Genomic DNA, 21736 nt, shown 5'->3' with positions numbered 1-21736 from the left:
GAGGCAAGTGGTGAGGACCTGATGTGGGAGACCGGTATGGGATTCTTCATTGCCCAGAGGAGAGAGACATGCAGGCCTGAGATGAGAAGCTCTGTGCAGGCAAACCGCTTTCATGGGGGGCGGGTGGACAGGAGAGATTTCCCAGCAGATTAGAAAGTCTCCTTCTCTTGACTGGGCAGGAGTGACCTCGTCTCTACAAAAAGGGCTTTTATGGGGGATCAAACCAGACAATTCGGGGCAAAACCTCGTCGCTACAAAAAAAAAAAAAATCAAAAAATTAGCTAGGCGTGTTGTAACGTATCTGTAGTCCCAGCTACTCGGGAGGCTGAGGCGGAAAGATCACCTGAGTCCAGAAGTCGAGAGCTGATGGTGCCCCAGCGTTCCAGCCTGGGCGACAGAGTGAGGCCTTGGCTCAAAAAAAGGAGGGGTCGTTCCTTAAATCAAAAGCTTAAACTCCGTGACTGGAACTTTCCCAGCCTCATCCTACGTCACTCACGGAAGTGGACAAATTCTGTCCTCTAGGGGGCTCTCCAGGTTGAGAGAACTTTTGTTTTGTTTGTTTTAATTTAGAGACAAGATCTCACTGTGTTGCCTAGGCTGGTCTCGAATTCCTGGGCTCAAATGAGCCTTTCGCCCCGGTCTCCCGACGTGCTGGGATTGCAGGCGTGAGCCACCGGGCCCGGCCAGAGAGACCTGTTGAACTCTGCGCAGCGCGGAGGACAGGTCTAACAAACTGTGCCTCACTCGTATGCTAGTGCAGGTACATGTGGAGAAGATGGCCCGGAAGCCCGAGCCGGAGGAGACAGCTAAGAGGAACAGGTGGGGCAGAGGAGGAACTGACTAGAGGCTTACCAAGCTCAGCACCTCCTTCCCCGGGCAGGAAATAGACGTGGCTGGCAGGAAGCCCCAAGCCCAAGCTCCCACAGCGCCTCCTCTGCACCCCGCCCTGCCCCACCCCCGCCACGAGCCTCACAAAGCTCAGGACGATGCTGGGGGGGAGGGCGCTGGCTGGCCACGTAACCGATGCACAAAGACGTGCCGCCCCGGAGCTGCACCGGCCCTTGCAGACCTCGGCGATGCAGCTGGGCCACGGGGAGTTTGCGCCCCTTCCGCTCCCTGGAGCCGGAGAACGGGCCGCTCGCGAGTGCCCTGCCCTCCTTGCTTGGGCTTCCCGAGGCTGCTTGGAGCCGGACAGACCGCCAGGGGACGACAGGGCTGGCGCCTCACTGGCCCTGCATGTGGTGATTCTGGGGGATTTGTATCTGGGATATTGTGCAGGTTCCTGCACTCCTAGCTTCTTTCTGAATTGAGGAAATCCCGAGAGATGCCCTAGACGGGGTGGTCGACATAAGAGTACAAGGATGAAGGGATAGAGCTAAAGTCGTGGGCCGTCTCTTCGGCACTCCACACCTTGGATCTTGAGTTATTCTTTTCCACCTGTGTGTCCGCCATTATTTTCATTTATCTTCTTATTCTTCCCCCTTCTACCTCCTCTTCCCCCTCACCCCATGCCTAGAAAGGCTGCTGCCTCTCAGCGATGAAGACCAGGCTAAACGCTGGCATTCTCTTGTCAAATGAACCCAGTCAGCCTGCATGCATGAATCTTTCAAAGTACCTCGAAGGTGCACAGGCGGCAGTAATTATGAGAAGCAAAGCTGACTAGAACAAGGGTACCACCCTCAATGCACTCACAATCTAGTTGGGAAGATAAAGCATGTTCACATGAAAATATAACTAGCAAGTCAAAGCAAGGGACAGTGAAGTGCTTCCTGACCCAAACCACAGGGCATGCTGGATTTGGGCAGGTCCTAAGCGAGTGTGGCTGAGTGGGCTGAGTGACATCACTTCAAGTCTAGAAGGCCACCAGACTCTGGAGGAGGGAAAAGGTGGGAGAGCCCAGGGCCTTTCTCAAGCAGAGGCCTGGTCTCTGACAGTAAAGGCTGCAGACCTAAGTACAGTGCTACTTAGGCCCAGATGGGTGGGTTGCTGAGCATCACAAAGTCACAAAGACCTATAACAACCCTTGCACATGAATGCCTTATTGACTAGCGCCATGCTCAGAATAAAAGTACTATGGTAAAGCTGTTCCTGAATGGCTGAAATTTTTTGTCTCCCTCCGTCGCCCAGGCTGGAGTACAGTGAATTTTTTAATGGTAATGCCTTGATGTTCAGGTTCATGGTCATAACTACAGTGGGCTGCTCTTATAGGCACTGGATGAAAATTTCAGAGTTGCCTCTCTAGAGACCTGACCAAGCCCACCTTAAATACTAAGTTCTTAGAGATAAGGGCAGGCTTCTGGGGCTGGGCTACTTTTGGGCCTCTAGAAATGTCGTGTATTCGGCTTAGAAGGAAATGCTATCTGCTGAATGAAACCAATACTCCCTAGCCACATGACACAATATGAGGGGGAGCCCCCCCAAAACTGGAATTATCTTTTGGAGGGCAGACCCCTTATAGTACACTCGGAATTTGTTCCTTCAGATCACTCACTCAACCAAAGTTTTTATCTGGAAGTTTTGAGAAGGTTACATCATGATTTGCAAAATAAATGTCCTGAGTGTGGCAAACAGGTTCTTCCACCATGACAATGCACCTGCCCAGACGGTGCTGAATGTTTGGCAGTTTTTTTTACCAGAAACAGCATGATCCCCGTGCTCCACACTCCCTAGTCACCTGATCTCGCCCCTGAGCAACTTTTTTTTATTCCCTGGATGAAAAAAGTCCTCAAAGGAAAATGTTTTGCTGACGTGGAAGAGGTGAAACAAACAAAAACGGAAGAAGCATTAAAAGGCATCAATATGGCTGAGTTCAAAAACTGTTCTGAGCAGTAGAAAAAGCATCTCTATAGGTGTACAGCATCAAACGGAGAGTACTTTGAAGGTGACTGAAGTTTAACCGTGCAAGAATACACAATTTTTTATAAATGAATTCTGAGTTTTTTGGGTCCCACTTCGTATACCAAAGATACTCTTAAGCACATGCAAAATATTATTGTCTTCTAGGGACAGCAATGCCCAGTGTTCCCAATATTTTCCCTACCTCCTTTCCATTGCCTTTGGGATTATGGTCCCTTAGGGTCATAGTAGAAACTGCATGCTTGTTTATAAATTTGGTTAACTAAATTTTATCACTCTCTAGCCCAAATATAATCATTGATTTCTCCATATTTTCTGAAACTGAGGAAGGTATCTACCAAGAAACAAAACAACAGATGATACCAAATATGTTCAAACAAATAAAGCAACAGTTACATGGGTTTACACAAGGAATATCAGCTGGGCCATTTTCTCAGTGATGTCCTGAAAAATACAATTATGTGTCCAGTCCTGAATCAAGGTTTGTGGAAATCCTAAAAGCAATTATTTGGATCTTCATTGCAGAAAAGTCTTTGGAGTTGAAGGAAGGTATATTACGCCAACAGCATAAGACAGAGAGTACACAGATATGCCAAATAGATTCTTAACAATTAAAGATTATGTAACCATAGCATAGGATTTACATTCTTTACAGGAATTTCTGCCTTTTATTAAAAATGCATCAAAATGTGAAGGTGTTAAGAACATTCCTAGGCCGGGAGCGGTGGCTCATGCCTGTAATCCCAGCACTTTGGGAGGTAGAGGTGAGAGGATTGCCTGAGTCCAGGAATTCGAGACCAGCCTGAGCAACTTGGTGAGACCTCATCTCTACAATAAACCGAAAAAATTACCCGGGCATGGTGTTGTGTGCCCATGGTCCCAGCTACAGGGAAGGCTGAGGTGGGAGGATTACTTAAACCCAGGAGGTCAAGACTGCAGTATACTATGATCTCACCACTGCGCTCCAGCCTGGACAACAGAGTGAGACCCTATTTAAAAAATAAAAAGCCGGGCATGGTGGTTCACACCTGGAATCCCAGCACTTTGGGAGGCTGAGGCGAGAAGGATTGCCTAAGTCCACAGGTTCGAGTCCAGCCTGGGCAACTTGGCAAGACCTCGTCCCTACAATAAATCAAAAAATTAGCCAGGCATTGTGGCTCATGCCTGTAGTTACAGCTACTTCAAAGGCTGAGATGAAAGGATCGCCTGAGCCCAGCAGGTTGAAGCTGCGGTGGCCGGGAGCGTGCCACTGCACTCCAGCCTGAGTGACAGAGTGAGACTCCAACTCAAAAAAAAAAAATTAGCTGGGCATGGTGACGTACACCTGTAGTTCCAGCTACTTGGAAGGCTGAAGCAAAAGGATCGCCTGAGCCCAGCAGGTCAAGGCTGCTGTGGCCATGAGTATGCCAGTGCACTCCAGCCTAGATGACAGAGTGAGACTCTGACTCAAAAAAAAAGTTTCCTAAAGGGCAGAGTCATTCTCTTTTTTATGTGTATGACTTTCCTCTATCTTTTTGCAAAGTCTTTTCCTATTGACTATTTTATTTGACCCTGGAAATAACTATAGCAACCTGGTAGATGTAATTTCAAACAAGAACCATTTTCTTCCAAACAAGTGGTGAACAGGGTATGTCAGATGCTACTGTTGCATACAAACAGAACATATGTATTTATATGTGCATAAAGGAACCCTTTGGGGTGGTGTGATAATTGACAGGTACTGAGTAGGGCACAGTGGCTCACACCTGTAATCCCAGTACTTTGGGAGGCCAAGGCGGGAGAACTGTTTGGGCAACACAGTGAGACCCCCATCACTACAAAAAAAAAGTCCTTTCAACTGCATACCTTATATTGTTGGATTTTTTTAGTTGTGACTATAACATATTTTTCCTTTAAATAAAGACAGTAAATAAAACCAAACAAATGGCATTGTTTCCTAAGCAGTATTTTTCAACAGGCCTTAAGAGGTGACACATCCAAGGTCAGTGGCTAGACCTCATCTGTCAAAGCTGCTTTTAAGAAAACCCTTCTAGCCGGGTGCAGTGGCTCACACCTGTAATCCCACCACTATAGGAGGCTGAGGCGAGAGGACTGCCTGAGCCCAAGGGTTCAAGACCAGCCTGGGCAACTTGGCAAGACCTCGTCTCTACAATAAATAAATGAATAAATTAGCTGGGTGTGGTGGCAAACATTTGTGGTTCCAGCTACTTGGAAGGCTGAGACAGAAGGATCACCTGAGCCCAGCAGGTCAAGGCTGTGGTGGTTGTGAGCATGCCACTGCATTCCAGCCTGGGCAACAGAGTGAGTTTCTGACTAAAAAAAAAAAAAAACTTAGTGTTCTCACTGAAGTCCTGATGTCATCTGTGGCATTGCTATATACAATGGAGTATCACCATCTTTACAGTAGTTACACCTTTTCAGGTCTTCATATTATTTGGTTACCTTTAATGTTGAACATGCAATTCTTGGTTTCAAGTGACCAGTATCCTCTCATGTTAATAAACCACATGACTGCTGTTGCTGCTCTACACTAAGATAAAAATCAACACTTAAGCATATAGGATGTATTAGATACTGTATAGAATGCATGAAAGTTGATGGTGTAATCTCAGTTTTAAAAGTGTCCCAACTGGAATTTTAAACACTGTAGGATCCACTGAGTAAAAGAACTAGAAAAAAACAGCCTGCCGGGCTCGGTGGCTCAGCCTGTAATCCCATGCTTTGGGAGCCCACGGGTTCGAGACCCGCCTGGGCAACTTGGCGAGACCTCATCTCTACAATAAATCAAAAAATCAGCTGGGCATGGTAGCGCGTGCCTGTAGTTCTGGCTACTGGAAGGCTGAGGTGGAAGGATCGCCAGAGCCCAGCAGTTTGAGGCTGCGGTGGCCGGGAGCGGCCACTGTACTCCAGTCTGGGTGACAGAGTGAGACTCCAACCCCAAAAAACCAAAAACATCCTGAGCAACATAGCAAGACCTTGTCTCTACAAAAAATAAAAAAAAATCGCCAGGCGCGGTGGCACATTCCTGTAGTCCCAGCTACTAGTGAAGCTGAGGCAGAAGGATCGCCTAAGCACAGGAGGTTGAGGCTGTGTAGAGCCGTGACCGTGCCAATGCAGTCCAGCAAAGGTGACAGAGTGAAACCCCCAATTCAAAAAAAAAAATTACTTTTTCTGTATATTCCTAGTAATCTATACAATTAAATTAAGTATATAATTAAATATAATTATTATACTTTAAAAATTGTGTTTTTAAATATAATATCTATCAAAATGGTAGCAACTACATTGTGGTAGCTGGGCAAAGACAGGTGTTTGATGTACATTATGTCTGTAATTATACCAGACTCACAGTTGTTCCTAGTTTTTTTTTTTTAAGTGATAAAGGGTACACTGGGTAGATTGCTTGATCTTGTGTAGTATATTTTAAAAAAATAAACACCTTTGATTTCTGTTCATTTTATTTCCATTAAGCACTACATAGCACACTGCATGCTACATAATATACTTCATAACCTTCTAGCAAGGGTAAATGACCACAACTCAGTCATTTTTTCATCAGTCAGGAAAATGCTTCCTTAATCAATGTTCTCCAAACCCTGAAAAACAGTTTAAAAAGGAGAATGTGAGAATTTGCCATGTGCTTTTATTTCCAATGTCACTGAATGGCATTCTGTTATTAAAGAGTGCTTTTTCTAACTGCAACAATACATTAGATTCAATTTTACAACCTGTAATGATTTCTAATTTTCATTTTCTGACAGCAGCAAACAATCACTTTATAGGGAAAGATCCTTTCCCCACCCCAATCAGAACTGAAGTCAAGCAACTACTTACCACCTGGATCCTCACATAAGGCACTCTCAGTGAGTCAGAGGACAATAAGGTAAAATTTTATAAAATAATAGCCAATATGAGGTAGCCACTATTATCCTCACTCCACATTTTTTACAGATGAGGAAATGGAGCTCAGAGAGGTTAAAAGACACTTGCTTAAGTCTATAAGGAATTAGCACAATTCACATCCAGGGACCCCCAACTCCAGAAGCCCTGGCCTATAAGCTCTATACTATTTATTCAAAAGAATTGCTGTATCTTATTCAACTCACAAATACTTCAGAAGCTATAAATTAGAAGACTAATTAGTGAATAGCACTTCTCCCAGATATTAAATAACAGAATCCAGGTATTTTGTTTACTACTACAGGAAGAACTGCTTTGAGAGAAGTTAAAATTGCAGATTCCTCAGAGTCATCTCTTAGAAATTCTAATTCTATCTGACATGCCAGGTGATTCTGATGGTTATTCTCAGACCATATTTTGAGAAATATGGCTCTAGCTAAGTAGATATCTACCATCATGTTCATTAGATTAGATTCTCAAGTAGCCCTACACTGAGCAGCTTATCACCTAGGTTGAGTACTGTTCGTCACTCTGACCCTCTCATCTATAAAATGGAAATAATATTTACCTAGGCATGCTGGGAAGAATAAATGAGCAAGGAGAAAATATTAAAAATGAAACATTTTAAAATAATTATGAAGATGGCCGGGCTCGGTGGCTCAGCCTGTAATCCCGCGCCTTTGGGAGGCTGAGGTGAGTGGATTGCCCGAGCCCGCAGGTTCGAGACCCGCCTGGGCAGGCGAGACCTCATCTCTACAATAAATCAAAAAATTAGCCGGGCGTGGAAGCGCGTGCCTGTAATTCCGGCTACTCAGAAGGCTGAGGCGGAAGGATCACTGGTGCCCAGCAGGTTGAGGCTGCGGTGGCCGGGAGCGGCCACTGCACTCCAGTCTGGGTGACAGTGAGACTCCAACTCAAAAAAAAAAAGAATTATGAAGATGAATCACTCCTACAAAATACAAAAACATACTATTAGATTGAGCCATATGAAAATGCTACTACCTGGCCATTTTTGACCTATAAAAACAGCAATTTCATATAATTCAATCAAATATAAAATTATAGTAATTATTTAAACACGGTATAATTACTAGGCAGACCAATAGAGTACAGAAGAGCACATTTGTGAAAAAGACCCATGCATATATTGAAATTTAGTTTACTCGAGTGGTATTTCAAATAAGCGTGCTTTTTTTTTTTTTTAACAAACAGGGTCTTACTGTGTTGCCCAGAGTGAAGCGCAGTCGTATGATCCTGGCTCACTGCAGCCAGGACCTCCTGGCTTCAAGTGATCTTTCTGCCTCAGTCTCCCAAGTAGCCAGGACTATAAGCTCAACTGTTCTATAAATGAATAATTGTGACAGCTGGCTACCTTTTGGAAAAAAGTAAAGTTAATCTTCCCTTCAGCTCATACTTCAAAATGACCTATAGATGGACCAAAGAACTAAATGTAAAAAAAAAAAGGAAAAAAAAAAGAACAATATTTGGAGAAATTATTTTTATAAGCTGGGCACGGTGACATGTCTATAGTCTCAGCTACTTTGAAACCTGAGAAAGATCACTTGGGCTCATGAGTTTGAGGCCAGCCTGGGCTACACAGCAATACCACACCTCTACATTGAAAAAAAGTATCTGTATAATCTTGAGTAGGAAAGATCTTTGTAAGGAAGACATATAATCCAGAATCCAGAACAATATGACATGATAAATATCAAAATGAAAAAAACTATCTGGTGAAAAAGAAAAACAGCAGATGGAGAAAATATCTGCCACATATAAAATAGACAAAAAATTAAAATCCAGAATATGTAGAGAACTATAACTCAAAAAAGCAAAAGCAAACAAACAACAGAAGAACAGGCAAAGGATATAGGCAAACAATCCAAAGAATAAGAATTACTAATATTATTAAGTACATAAAAGGCTGCACAACCTCAATAGTAGATTTTTTTTTAAAAAGCTAACTAAATTAGCAATATATGACCCTTGGCAAGGCATTACCAGAACCCATCTCAACCCCAGTAGAGAGTTAGCATCAGAGTCATCTTACCTTTGACATATAGTAACGATTAACTCCGGAGACACGTCTGTCTCTTTCCATCAAACTCCAGAAATAGGGATAATGGGCAACCCTTTTTTCCTTCAAATAAAAGACAATTATTTTTACAGCTTACAAACATGAGTGACCCAATGGATAGATATTATAATTTCTAAAAAGTGACATTCTAGAGACATGGAATCATCACTGAAATAAAAGCCCAAATTGCCAGATGCAGTGGTTCATGCCTGTAATACTACCACTTTGGAAGGCCGAAGCAGGATTGCTTGAACTCAGGAGTTCAAGACCAGCCTGGGCAATATAGCAGGACCTCTTCCCTACAAAAAATGAAAAAAATTAGCCGAGTGTAGTGGTACATGACTGTAGGCCCAGCTACTTGGGAGGCGGAGGTGGGAGGATCGCCTGAGCCCAGCAGGTCGAGGCTGTGGTGAGCCATGATCGTGCCACTGCACTCCAGCCTGGGCAATAGAGTGAGACCCTGACTCAAAAAAAAAAAAAAAAAAGCCCAAATTAACAAAACCAGAGTCTGTTAAATAAAATCAGAGCGCTAAAGTTTAAAATTAAGTTGGTAACTATGACTTCTTACCCTACTTTAAACCAAAATCATTGGAATTTTTCTCCCCCCTTTTTTTTTTAAAGAAATATCCAGTTGCCTTTGAGATCCTAAGAAACAACAGTAGATCACACAAGAGGGACAGTCACAAAACCAAAAAGCAAATACATATTTATACTTCGTACTCTAGAGGTGATGTCAAGAACTAGGAAGTGGAGGAAAGAGTCCTGATATTTAAAAGAAATTTAAAGTGTTTTGCAGTAAATTCCTAAAGGTTTGCAAGTCAAGGGAAAGCCCTATTTAAGGTAGGAAAGAAGGGGGAAAACAAACAAACAAACAAACAAAGAAGCTACAGAAATGTGGTTATGAGAAAATAAAGCCAAAATCGAGCAAGAAAGATCTGAGTTCGGAAGGAATGAGGACAAGACTGACGCCTCCCTCCCTTGCCTAGGAGGGAGGGAGTTTGGAACTACCTCTTCTAAGCTACCCTTCCCGTCCCCGAATCGCTACTCTACCCTAAGACCCACTCTTCACCCAGAAACTAGGTGCTCTGCACGGGAACAGGATGTGGTTTCTGTCAGGCTCCATTCCGCAGGCCTCCGCTTCTAGGCAACTGGAAGAAACCGGAAAGCCGACCGCGGTAGTCCCCACCTCGGAGAGGCTCCGCACACGGCCTCCGTCCCCGCCACCTTTCTTACCTTGCCCCCATTGGTGAACTTGTGGATGTAGGCAGTGCCCACTCCGGGAATGAGCAAGCACACGCCCATGGCGGCCAATCCAGGGAGAATCTCGAACCACATCTGGACACGATAATTAGGCCACAACCCTTTTAGACCCCTTAAAGGTGACCGGACTTCGGCTCCCTTCCCGGTAAGCTCCGCGACAGCTTGGGCAGGGGGCGGTGCCACGTATGGCTGCGCAGGAAGCGACGGGATCCGCCAGGGCTCAAGAGTGGCTGGCGCTCGCGCTCGCGCAGTAGTCGGTCCGCGGCCTCTGCAGGCCCGACTTGCGGCTGAGCGCGCCGAGTGACTTGCAGAGGCCCTGCTCGACCCTAGCACGCCGCAGCAGTTTCGGAGCTCCGAACTCTAAAATGGCAGAGCAGCTTTCTTCAGGAAAGACAGCAGATCAGGTGTGCACCTTCCTTTTCAAAAAGCCTGGTCGCAAAGGGGCTGCAGGTCGCAGAAAGCGCCCGGCCTGTGACCCAGAGCCCGGAGAAAGCAGCAGCAGTAGTGACGAAGACAGCCCTGTGGTTCGACCGGAGAAGAAGCGGACGACCCACAATCCGATGATCCAGAAGACCCGTGGCAGTGGTAAACAGAAGACGGCTTACGGCGATTTGAGCAGCGAGGAAGAGGAGGAGAAGAATGAACCTGAGAGTCTCGGCGTGGTTTATAAATCCACCCGCTCGGCGAAACCCGTGGGGCCAGAGGACATGGGGGCGACCGCTGTCTACGAGCTGGACACAGAGAAGGAGCGAGACGCACAAGCCATCTTCGAGCGCAGCCAGAAGATCCAGGAGGAGCTGAGGGGCAAGGAGGATGATAAGATCTATCGGGGAATCAATAATTATCAGAAATACATGAAGCCCAAGGATACGTCTATGGGCAATGCCTCTTCCGGGATGGTGAGGAAGGGCCCGATCCGAGCGCCTGAACATCTACGTGCCACAGTGCGCTGGGATTACCAGCCAGACATCTGTAAGGACTACAAAGAGACTGGCTTCTGCGGCTTCGGCGATAGCTGCAAATTCCTCCATGACCGTTCAGATTACAAGCATGGGTGGCAGATCGAACGTGAGCTTGATGAGGGTCGCTATGGTGTCTATGAGGACGAAAACTATGAAGTGGGAAGCGATGACGAGGAAATACCATTCAAGTGTTTCATCTGTCGCCAGACCTTCCAAAACCCAGTTGTCACCAAGTGCAGGCATTATTTCTGCGAGAGCTGTGCGCTGCAGCATTTCCGCACTACCCCGCGCTGCTATGTCTGCGACCAGCAGACCAATGGTGTCTTCAATCCAGCGAAAGAATTGATTGCTAAACTGGAGAAGCATCGAGCTGCAGGGGAGGGTGATGCTTCCGATTTCCCAGAGGACCCCGATGAGGATCCAATTCCCATTACTTAGATTTCTCATAATTCTTACATTTTAAAAATAAACATTTTGTTGTTCTTTTGGAAATCTTAATTTGTGTCCTTCCTTTTTAGGGAAAGTGACAGAGAAGGTGGGTGGTGAAATAGGGTCCCGGATTAAAAGCTTCATGGTAGGTATAATCTGGATTTTCTAGCCCCGGGAAAAACACTTTGCCTGTGTTTCTTTTCAGAACCCTTTGGCATAAATTACAGGGATGGGAGAAGTATGAGAAAAGAGTTAGGATTTGCTTGAAGTAACCAAAGTTGTGATGAAAGCAATATCTGAACCTATCATCACATTTCTGTATCATGTAATAGTTTAAAGTAACTTCTTTGTAAACTATACAAAGAAGTTACTTTGTAAACTATTCTTGTATTCTTTCTCTTGGGAAACTACTATTTCAAAATATACCCAAGCCAAGGTGTGTGTTGGGGCGGGGGTGGAATTGGGTTTGGGAAACTGGTAGCTAGCACCATAGGGCTGGTGTATGGAAACAATCTTTGCTGTCTTGGACGCACCTGTAAGGTAATGCCCCCTTCCATGGATGATGGAAATGTTCTGTGCTATGCTATCCAATATGATAGACACTAGCCCCATGTGGATGTTGAACACTCAAAATGTGGCTAATGGCTGTTCTAGACTGAACTTGTGAACATGCAGAGGGCAAAAAATGAACATTTCATAATCCAGTGCCTGAAACTATTCTCACAGACTGTAGTAGAGCTGCTCATGCCCTATTAAAATTATTCTGTGTACTTGTCTTCCTAACTAGTTTGCGAACTCAGTAACTAGCCTAACGCTTGGCATATAATAAGCACTTAAAAAGTAAGCCCAGACAGTTTTAAAAGGAAAATTGGTGCCAAAGCCTTGAATCCAAGCTAAGGAGCTTTGACTGTAAGTTGTAGGTGATGGGGAGATAGCAGAGGTTTAGAGAGGGAAACACAATCAAACTTGTCTTTTGGGATTTTTTTTTTTTTTTTTTTTTTTTTTTAGTTGGAGTCTCTGTCGCCCAGGCTGGAATGCAGAGGCCCGCTCATGGCCACTGCAACCTCGATCTGCTGGGCTGAGGCGATCCTTCCGCCTCAGCCTTCCTAGAAGCTGGAACTACAGGCATGCGCTGCCACACCCAGCTAATTTATTGATTTATTATAGAAACAAGGTCTCGCCAAGTTGCCTAGGCTGGTCTCGAACCTGTGGGCTCAGGCAGTCCTCTCACCTCAGCCTCCCAAAGTACTAGGATTATAGGCACGAGCCACCACGCCTGCCCCAAACTTGTTTTTTAACGTTGCTGTGGTTACTATACTATATGGTACTATAGTGGATGGAAGACAAGAAGCAAGGAGACCAGTTAGGTCAATGATTAGGAAAGTGATATTGATATGACTAGAATTTAGGTTAATCCCAGGAAACAGATACAAGAATAAATTGGGGGTTAGAAAGGTCCTTATTCACATTCATTAACCCACTTAAAGATATCTGCCCACGTTAGCTGGGCTCGGTGGCTCAGCCTGTAATCCTGTGCTTTGGGAGGCTGAGGTGAGTGGACTGCCTGAGCCCGCGGGTTCGAGACTCACCTGGGCAACTTGGCGAGACCTCATCTCTACAATAAATAAATAAAAAAAATCAACCGGGCATGGTAGCGCATGCCTGTAATTCAGGCTACTCGGAAGGCTGAGGCAGAAGGATCGCCGGAGCCCAGCAGGTCGAGGCTGCGGTGGCCGGGAGCGACCACTGCACTCCGATCTGGGCGACAGAGTGAGATTCCAACTCAAAAAAAATAAAAAAAGATATTCTTTCAGCAGCTACTCTATGTGCTTGATATGGAGAATGTCAGCAGTGAACAAGATAGACACAGCCCCTGCCCTCATGGAGCTGGACATTAAACAATGCCAAGTGTCATGAGTACAAGAAAAAAGTGCACTGGGTTGATCTCTCAGAATTAACCTGATCTCAGCCTTGTAGAAGTTCTAAAACAAACTCACTTGTGTATCAATGTATATGACACGTTATGTCATGAAGAACATATTAAATATGATGGGGATATGAGAGAAATCTACTTAAGAAAGTATCACATAGGAAACATTTTTTTTTTTTTGAGTTGGAGTCTCGCTCTGTCGCCCAGACTGCAGTGCAGTGGCCGCTCCTGGCCACCGCAACCTCGACCTCCTGGGCTCCGGCGATCCTTCCGAGTAGCCGGAATTACAGGCATGCGCTACCATGCCCGGCTGATTTTTTGATTTATTGTAGAGATGAGGTCTCGCTGCCCAGGCGGGTCTCGAACCCGCGGGCTCAGGCAATCCACTCACCTCAGCCTCCCAAAGGCGCGGGATTACAGGCTGAGCCACCGAGCCCAGATAGGAAACAACATTTAAAGAATGAGTAAAAAGAACAACAGCAGAATAGGAAACAGGAAAAGACATTGTAGAGGCAGATGGAGAAATGAGAGTACACTTGCTGTGGAAGGCAAGGGAGGAAAGTGTTTTGAAAAGTGTCATGGAAATAAATATGGCAACGAGTAGCAAAAGAACCATTTTTTTAAAAAGTTAAATTTTCTTTACTATTTTTTTTTTTCTTTTTTTTTTTAGTTGCGGGGGGTCTCACTCTGTTGCCCAGGCTGGAGTGCAGTGGCACATTCACAGCTCACTACAGGCTTGATCTCCTGGGCTCAGGCGATCCTTCTGCCTGAGCCTCCCAAGCAGCTAGGACTACAAGTGTGTGCCACCATGCCCAGCTAATTTTTTTTTTTTTTGGTAGAGATAAAGCCTCCCTATGTTGCCCAGGCTGGTCTCAAACTCCTGGCCTCAAGTGATCCTCCCACCTTGGCCTTCCAAAGTGCTGGGATTACAGGAGTGAGCCACTGTGCCTGGCCTTTTTCCTACTAAAAACAGTTATTCCAAATAATAAAGCTTTATGGAAAAGATATATTTTGAATTGTTATCTACTATATAAACTGAGAAAAAAAGGTCCACGAAAAAACACAGATGAAAGAATGCTGCTGGCTAGAACAAAGAATGGACAGAATTAACAGCATACATCAAGCTAGACTTAAAGAGCTGAGATGAAAAAAGAGGAGAAAGACATTTGTCTACCCCACATAACTTTTTTTTTAAGTTGGGGTCTCACTCTGTCACCCAAGCTGGAGTGCAGTGGCACTATCACAGCTCACCGCAGTCTCAATCTCCTAGGCTTAGGCGAGCCTACTGTCCTGACCTCCCAAGTAGCTGGAACTACAGACATATGCCACCATGCCTGGATTATTTATGTGTTTGCTTATTTGTTTATTATTTATTTAGAGTTGGAGTCTCACTCTGTCGCCAAGGCTGGAGGGCAGTGGCACGCTCATAGCCATCACAGCCTCAACCTTTTGGGCTTAGGCAATCCTTCCACCTCAGCCTTCCAAGTAGTCGGAACTACAGGCACATGCCACCATGCCCAGCTAATTTTTTTATTTATTGTAGCGATGAGGTCTCGTCAAGTTGCCCAGGCTGGTCTCGAACTCATGGGCTCAGGCAATCCTCTCATCTTGGCCTCCCAAAGTGCTGGGATTATAGGTGTGAGCCCCGGCCAATTTTTTTGTTTATTGTAGAGACAAGGACTCACCAAGTTGCTGTTCTCAGACCCTGGGCTCAGGCAATCCTCTTGCCTCTGTTCCCAAAGTGTTGGTACCACCACGCCCAGCTTAACTTTTTCTTTCTTTAAAAAGTAGAGATCTTGGCCAGGCACGGTGGCTCACACCTATAATCTCAGCACTTTGGGAGGCTGAGGTGAGAGGATTGCCTGAGTCCATGGGTTCGAGACCAGGCTGGGCAACTTGGTGAAACCATGTCTCTACAATAAATCACAAAAACTAGCCGAGCATGGTGGTGTGCATCTGTAGTTCCAGCTACTTGGAAGGCTGAGGGGGAAGGATCACCTAAGCCCAGCAGGTCAAGGCTGTGGTGGCTGTGAGTGTGCCACTGCACTCCAGCCTGGGTGGCAAGAGTGATACTCCAACTCAAAATAATAATTCACATACAATGTAATTCACCATTTTAAAGTGTCCACTTAAGTAGTGTTGTTGTTGTTGTTGTTTTTGAGTAAGAGTCTCACTGTTGCACAGCCTCGAACTGCTGGGCTCAGGGGGATCCTTCCGCCTCAGCCTTCCAAGTAGCTGAACTGTTATGGTCTCAGTAATACTCGGCTGCTCTTCTTTGATACCAATAAATCAAAGGGGCAGGAGACTGGTAGAGAGAAGTTTATTTTTGAATTCGAATCCAGGGAGCAGAGCCAGACTCAAGGTCTTTCTAAAATGGTTTTGCCCACCCTTCCAGCTTTGCACTCCACTTTTATAAGTCCAGAGTTGTTGGTTCCTATACATTAGCCATGTGACAACTAGCAGAACGTTGTATAGAGCTTAAGTTACAACTGCATTTTACCAATAGTGACATTTCATGGTCCAGACTTCCTGGTGCCATGTACCAGATGCATGTCACAGCTTTTATCAGTAAGGTCAGGCAGGTAAGGTTAATCAAACTTGCCATGGAGTAAAGGGAGTTTACAAGGCTTAAGACATCATGCATTACACAAAAGTTATACAAATCACAAAACTTCTGATTACACTGATACAAAAGTTATACAATCACACGACTTATGATTACACTGATGCTATATTATTCAAACCTATGACATCTTTGGGCATAATCTGCAGGAAACTCAAGGATCCCACGAGGCTACTTACTGGGTATGCAGAGGAGATAAGGGAACTCAGGAATGTGCAGGAATGCTTGTGCCCTTGCCATGCCTTTCTCTAGGGGCTGTGGCAATATGATACAGATATTAGCATGTCTCTGTATCAGAACCACAGGCGTGCACCACCATGCCCAGCTAATTTTTTGATTTATTGTAGAGAACGTGGTCTCACCAAGTTGCCCAGGCTGGTCTTGAACCCCTGGGCTCAGGCAATCCTCTCAACTCCACCTTCCAAAGTGCTGGGATTACAGGTGTGAGCCACTGCGCCCAGCTCCACTTAAATAGTTTCTAGTGTATTCACAAGTTTGTGCAATCACCACCAATATCTACTTCTAGAACATTTTCATCACTCAAAAAAAACCCCCTTAGGATTAGCAGTCACACTTCATTACCTCTCCTGCCATATCCTCACCCCAGGCAACCACTATTCTCCCTTCTGTTTCTATTATTTTTTGTCTAAACACTTCATACCAATGTAATCATATAATATTTGGTCTTTTGCGACTGCTTTATTTCACTTAGCATGTTTTCAAAGTCCATCCATGTTGTAGCATGTATCAATACATTCCTTAATATAACTGAATAATCTTCCATTGTATGGATATACTACATTTCATTTATCCATTTGCCAGTTGTTGATGGACACTTGGGTTGTTTCCACCTTTTGGCTATTATGAATGCTGCTGCTGTGACTATTCATGTACATGTTTTTGTGTGGACATATGTTTTCATTTCTCTTGGGGAGATACCTAGCAGTGGAAATGCTAAGTCATGTGGTAACTCTATGTTTAACCTGTTTTAAATTTCTTTTTTTTTACTGAGATGAAATTCACATTCCATAAAATTAACCAGTGTAAAGTGAACGATTCAGTGGTATTGAATAAATTTACAATGTTGTGCAACTACCACCTCTATATAGTTTCAAAACATTTTTTCATCCCCCAGAAGAAAAGCTCATACCCATTAAAAATGCTCACTCCCTCCTCCCGTCCTCCCCACCCCTGGCAACCACCAATCTGCATTCTGTCTCTATGGATTTAACTATTCTAGATATTTTGTATAAATGGAATCACAATATGCAACCTTTTGTGACTGGCTTCTCTCACTTAACATAATGTTTTCCAGGTTCATCCATGTTGTAGCATGTATCAGTACTTCCTTTTTGTGGCTGAATAATATTCCATTACATGTGTATGTGTATACCACAATTTATTATCTAGTCATCTGCTGATGGACATTTGTGCATTTTCTACCTTTTAGCTCTGAACATGGTTGTGCATGTATCAATACATTACTTAATATAACTGAATAATCTTCCATTGTATGGATATACTACATTTCATTTATCCATTTGCCAGTTGTTGATGGACACTTGGGTGCCTGTTTTTAATTATTCTGAGTATATACTTAGGAGTATAACTGTTGGGTCATATGGTAAGTCTATATTTAACTTTTTGAAGAACGCTAAACTGTTTTCCACAGTGGCTACACTATTTCACATTCCCACCAGCAATGTATAAAGCTTCTGTTGCGGTAAAACAGAGAGACCGTGACACCGAGGCTATCTTAGGAAGCAGCGTTTTATTAATGCCGGTGCGACTCAGTGGGCTAATGCTCCAAGGTTGAGCAACCTGGAGAAAGAGGAGAAGGGTTTTATATGTTAGTTTAGGTAAGAGAGGGAGTCGGGCTGTATGGCTATACAAATTTTTTGGGAATTTGCAAAGTTATATTTAGCAAAACCAGATCTTCAAAGAACAAATTGTTTGAGGATATACATGACAAGCAGGGGTTGTGAACCAATGGTGGTGGGGGTAAGGTTGTGAATTGATTACTATCTTGTACTTACAGGAAAGCAGTTTGTGGTTATTTGGTTTTCTCACGTCCCATGTCTAGCAGGTTTGGAGCTTGCAGGTTGATTTTTAAAAAGGAATCATTTTAACTGTTTTTAGCCCCTCTCTGCCACAGTTCTACTTTCTCCACATTCCTGCCAACACTGTTTTCCCTTCTTTACATAGCCATCCTAGGTTGGAATTATGCTTATAATCTCAGCATTTTGTGAGGCCAAAATGAGAGAATCACTTGAGGCCAGGAGTTCAAGACCAACCTAGGCAGCATAGGAAGACCCTGTCTCTACAAAAATGAAATCAGCCAGGCGTGGTGGCATGGACCTGTAATCCCAGCTACTTGAGAGGCTAAGGCAGGAGGACTACTTGAGCCCAGGAGTTCGAGGCTGCAGTGAGCTATGATCATGTCACTGCACTGCAGCCTGTGAAACAGTGTGAGATTCCCATCTCAAAAGAAAAAAAAAGGAAGGAGCCAGGCATGGTGGCTCACACCTGTAATCCCAGCACTTTGGGAGGCAGAGGCAGCCTGAGCACAAGGGTTCGAGACCAGCCTGGGCAACTTAGTGGGACCTCGTCTCTACAATAAAAACCAAAACCAAATTAGCCAGGCATGGTGGTGCATGCCTGTAGTTCCAGCTACTTGGAAGGCTGAGGTGGGAGGATTGCCTGAGCCCAGCAGGTAGAGGCTGTGGTGACTGTGAGCATGCCACTGCACTCCAGCCTGGGTGAGAGTGAGACTCCACCAAAAAAGGAAGGAAAGAAGGAAGGAAGGAAGGAAGGAAGGAAGGAAGGAAGGAAGGAAGGAAGGAAGGAAGGAAGGAAGGAAAGAAAGAAGGAAGGGGAGGGGCATCCTAGTAGGTGTGAAGTGGTGTCACATTGTGGTTTAGATTTGTACTGAACATTCTTGCACATGCTTGTTAGCCATTTGTATATTATCTTTGGAGAAATATCTCTTCAAGTCCTTTATCTGTTTTTTAATTGGGCTGTTTTTTGGTTGTTGAGTTGTAAGAGTTCTTTATATGTATATTTTGGATCCTAGACCCTTATTATATATATGATTTACAAATATTACCTCCCCTTCCAGGAGTTATCTTTTTACTTTCCTTTTGGTATCCTTTAAAGCACAAAGGTGGCTGGGTGCAGAGGCTCACACCTGTAATCCCAGCACTTTGGGAGGCAGAGTTGAGAGTATTGCCTGACTCCAGTGTTTCAAGACCAGCCTGAGCAACTCAGCGAGACCTTGCTGAAAGGACAGGCCGAGAGCAGGAAATGCACTTTTCACTCTTCTTCCTAAATCTTAATACAATGATGAGAAAGTAGAAGTTATGCTTGTGGAGAAATGCACACTTTGAGTAAAAATTAACTTTGCTGACTTTGTCTTTTTTGCAACAGACTTCCTGGTGCCAGGTATCTCATAGTGTCAATCAAGCTTGCCTAGAGTAAAGGGAATTTACAAGGCCTAAGATATCACACATTGGTCAAGGACTGTAAAAGTCATGAAACTTGTAATTGCAAAAGTTATAGCCCGCCCAGGACTTAATCTTCCAGTAGAATGGGCCCTATCTACAGGGAAGTCAAGGACCCCCACCCAAAGCTACCTACTGGGAATGCCTAAGAGATGAGGAGGAAGTGCACACTCCGTAAGCTCCAAGGAATGTCATTTGGGAAGATACAGAAGTATTAGAATCCTTGTCACACCCTTCTCTAGGGGCTATGATAATGTGTGTGGACATTAGTGGGTCTCTGTGTCACAGGATCTCCAAGACCTCCACAGGTGGTCAATAAGGAAGTCACTGGCAGTCACGTGCAGTCATGAGCAGCTTCTCCAAGGAAAGGATTTAAACCAAGATTTGGGGGGCCAAGAGGCCACACTCACCTAGAATGTAGGCCCACACCCTGTCTGTAGGGGGTGAACTTTTCTTAAATAAATCTTTTCTTCTCTCACCTCTGTGTGTTGCAACTCTTTGCAATTTACTCGGATCTCTGGGTTGCCGGCGTGCACCTCCAACTTGCCAGCCCCGGCAGTGCTGTGCGCCTCCCTGCGCCTCTCCACCCTCACCGGGTCGTCCGTACCCTACCTAACACTTGTCTCTACAATAAATCAAAAAACTGGCCAAGCATAGTGGTACTTGGAAGACTGTGGCAAAAGGATCTCCTGAACCCAGCAGTTTGAGGCTGCAGTAGCTGGTGAGCATGCCACTGTACTCCAGCCTGGGAGGCAGAGTGAGACTCTGACACAGAAAAAAAAAGCACAATAGTCTTAATTTTTATGAAGTACAATTTATCCATTTATACTTTTGGCGTCATATCTATGACTACATTGACGAATCCAAGGTCATGGCGATTTACCCCATGCTTCCTTCTAAGAGTTTTATAGTTTTAGCTCTTACATTTAGTCTTTGATCTGTTTTGAGTTAATTTTTGTACATAACGTAAGGTAAGGGTTCAATTTCATTCTTTTGTATGTGGTTATTCAGTGTTCCAGCACCATTCCTTGAGAAGACTGTTTTTTGCCTGCTGTATGTTCTAGACACCCTTGTACAAATTAGTTAGCCATGGATGCATGAATTTTGTTCTAGACTCTCGATTCTATTCCATTTATCTATATGTTTATCCTTATACCAGTAATACAATGTCTCAGTTAATGTTGTTGTGTAGTTGGTTTTGAAATCAGGAAGTATGAATCCCCCTACTTTGTTCTTTTTCAGATATTTTGGGTCTTTTACAATTTTGGAATTACCTTCTCAATTTCTACAAATTAACCAGATGGGATTCTTTTTTTTTTTTTTTTTTTTTATGCTTAAAAATCATTTTATTGAGATATAACTTATATACCATAAAATTCACCCATTTAGGTGTACAGTCAATGGGTTTTAGTATATTTTTTTTTAATAATTAATCAGTATTTTTATTATAGTTTTGTGGGGTACAGTTAAGGGTTAGGTGTACAATTACGTTTCATTCAGACACCCTGTTGATAAGAGGTGTTTTCCCAGCCCCAGACAGATATTTGCTACTGTTAATCCCATCTCCCTCCCCCCCACCAGATGGGATTCTGATAGAGATTGTTTTGACTCTGTAGATCAATTAAGTTATCTTTAGCATATTAATAATAGTAAGTTGTCCTAGCAATGAACACAGGATTTTTCCATTTATTTAAATCTTTTATTTATTTCAATAATGTTTTGTAGTTTTTGATAGTAAGTATTGTACAACTTTCATTAATTCTATCCCTAATTTTTATGCTATTGCAAATAGAATCATCTTAATTTCACTTTTAGATTGTTCATTGAAAGCACACAAAAATTGGGCTGGGCCGGGTGGCTCACGCCTATAATCCCAGCACTTTGGGACGCCAAGGTGAGAGGATTGTCTAAACCCAAGAGTTCAAGGTCAGCCTAGGCAACTTGGCAAGACCTCATTGTAACAGCAACTGCAGCAACTCACTGGGAACAGGAATGAATGCACTCATAACAGGTACCAGAGACTGAGAGGAGAATCAAAGGTGTTTATTCTGGAAGGCTCAGGTGGAATAGTCTCCCAAAACCTGAGCCCCGACCCTCAGTTTCAAGCTGGTTTTTTTTTTTCCAGTCTCTGTCGCCCAGACTGGAGTGCAGTGGCCGCTCCCGGCCACCGCAGCCTCGCCTGCTGGGCTCCAGCAACCC

The 21736-nt window shown here is 44.2% G+C and overlaps 2 protein-coding genes across 2 annotated transcripts; one reads left to right on the top strand and one right to left on the bottom strand.

Moving 5' to 3' along the window:
* Window positions 1–1132: 1132 nt before the first annotated feature.
* On the top strand, window positions 1133–11553 carry RNF113A (ring finger protein 113A). The gene is made up of 2 exons (XM_008073618.2): window positions 1133–1144; window positions 10264–11553. Exon 2 carries the CDS (start codon window positions 10459–10461, stop codon window positions 11491–11493), a length of 1035 nt encoding a protein of 344 aa, XP_008071809.1. The 5' UTR covers window positions 1133–1144; window positions 10264–10458; the 3' UTR covers window positions 11494–11553.
* Window positions 6297–10268, bottom strand: NDUFA1 (NADH:ubiquinone oxidoreductase subunit A1). The gene is made up of 3 exons (XM_008073619.2): window positions 10067–10268; window positions 8807–8896; window positions 6297–6452 (listed from the first exon to the last, which is right to left on the bottom strand). Exons 1-3 carry the CDS (start codon window positions 10166–10168, stop codon window positions 6432–6434), a joined length of 213 nt encoding a protein of 70 aa, XP_008071810.1. The 5' UTR covers window positions 10169–10268; the 3' UTR covers window positions 6297–6431.
* Window positions 11554–21736: the final 10183 nt, after the last annotated feature.

The sequence above is a fragment of the Carlito syrichta genome, unplaced genomic scaffold (genome assembly GCF_000164805.1).
Source record: "Carlito syrichta isolate Samal-C Ts95f unplaced genomic scaffold, Tarsius_syrichta-2.0.1 Scaffold315966, whole genome shotgun sequence".
NCBI lineage: Eukaryota > Metazoa > Chordata > Mammalia > Primates > Tarsiidae > Carlito > Carlito syrichta.
This window is presented reverse-complemented; position numbering and strand designations above follow the sequence as displayed.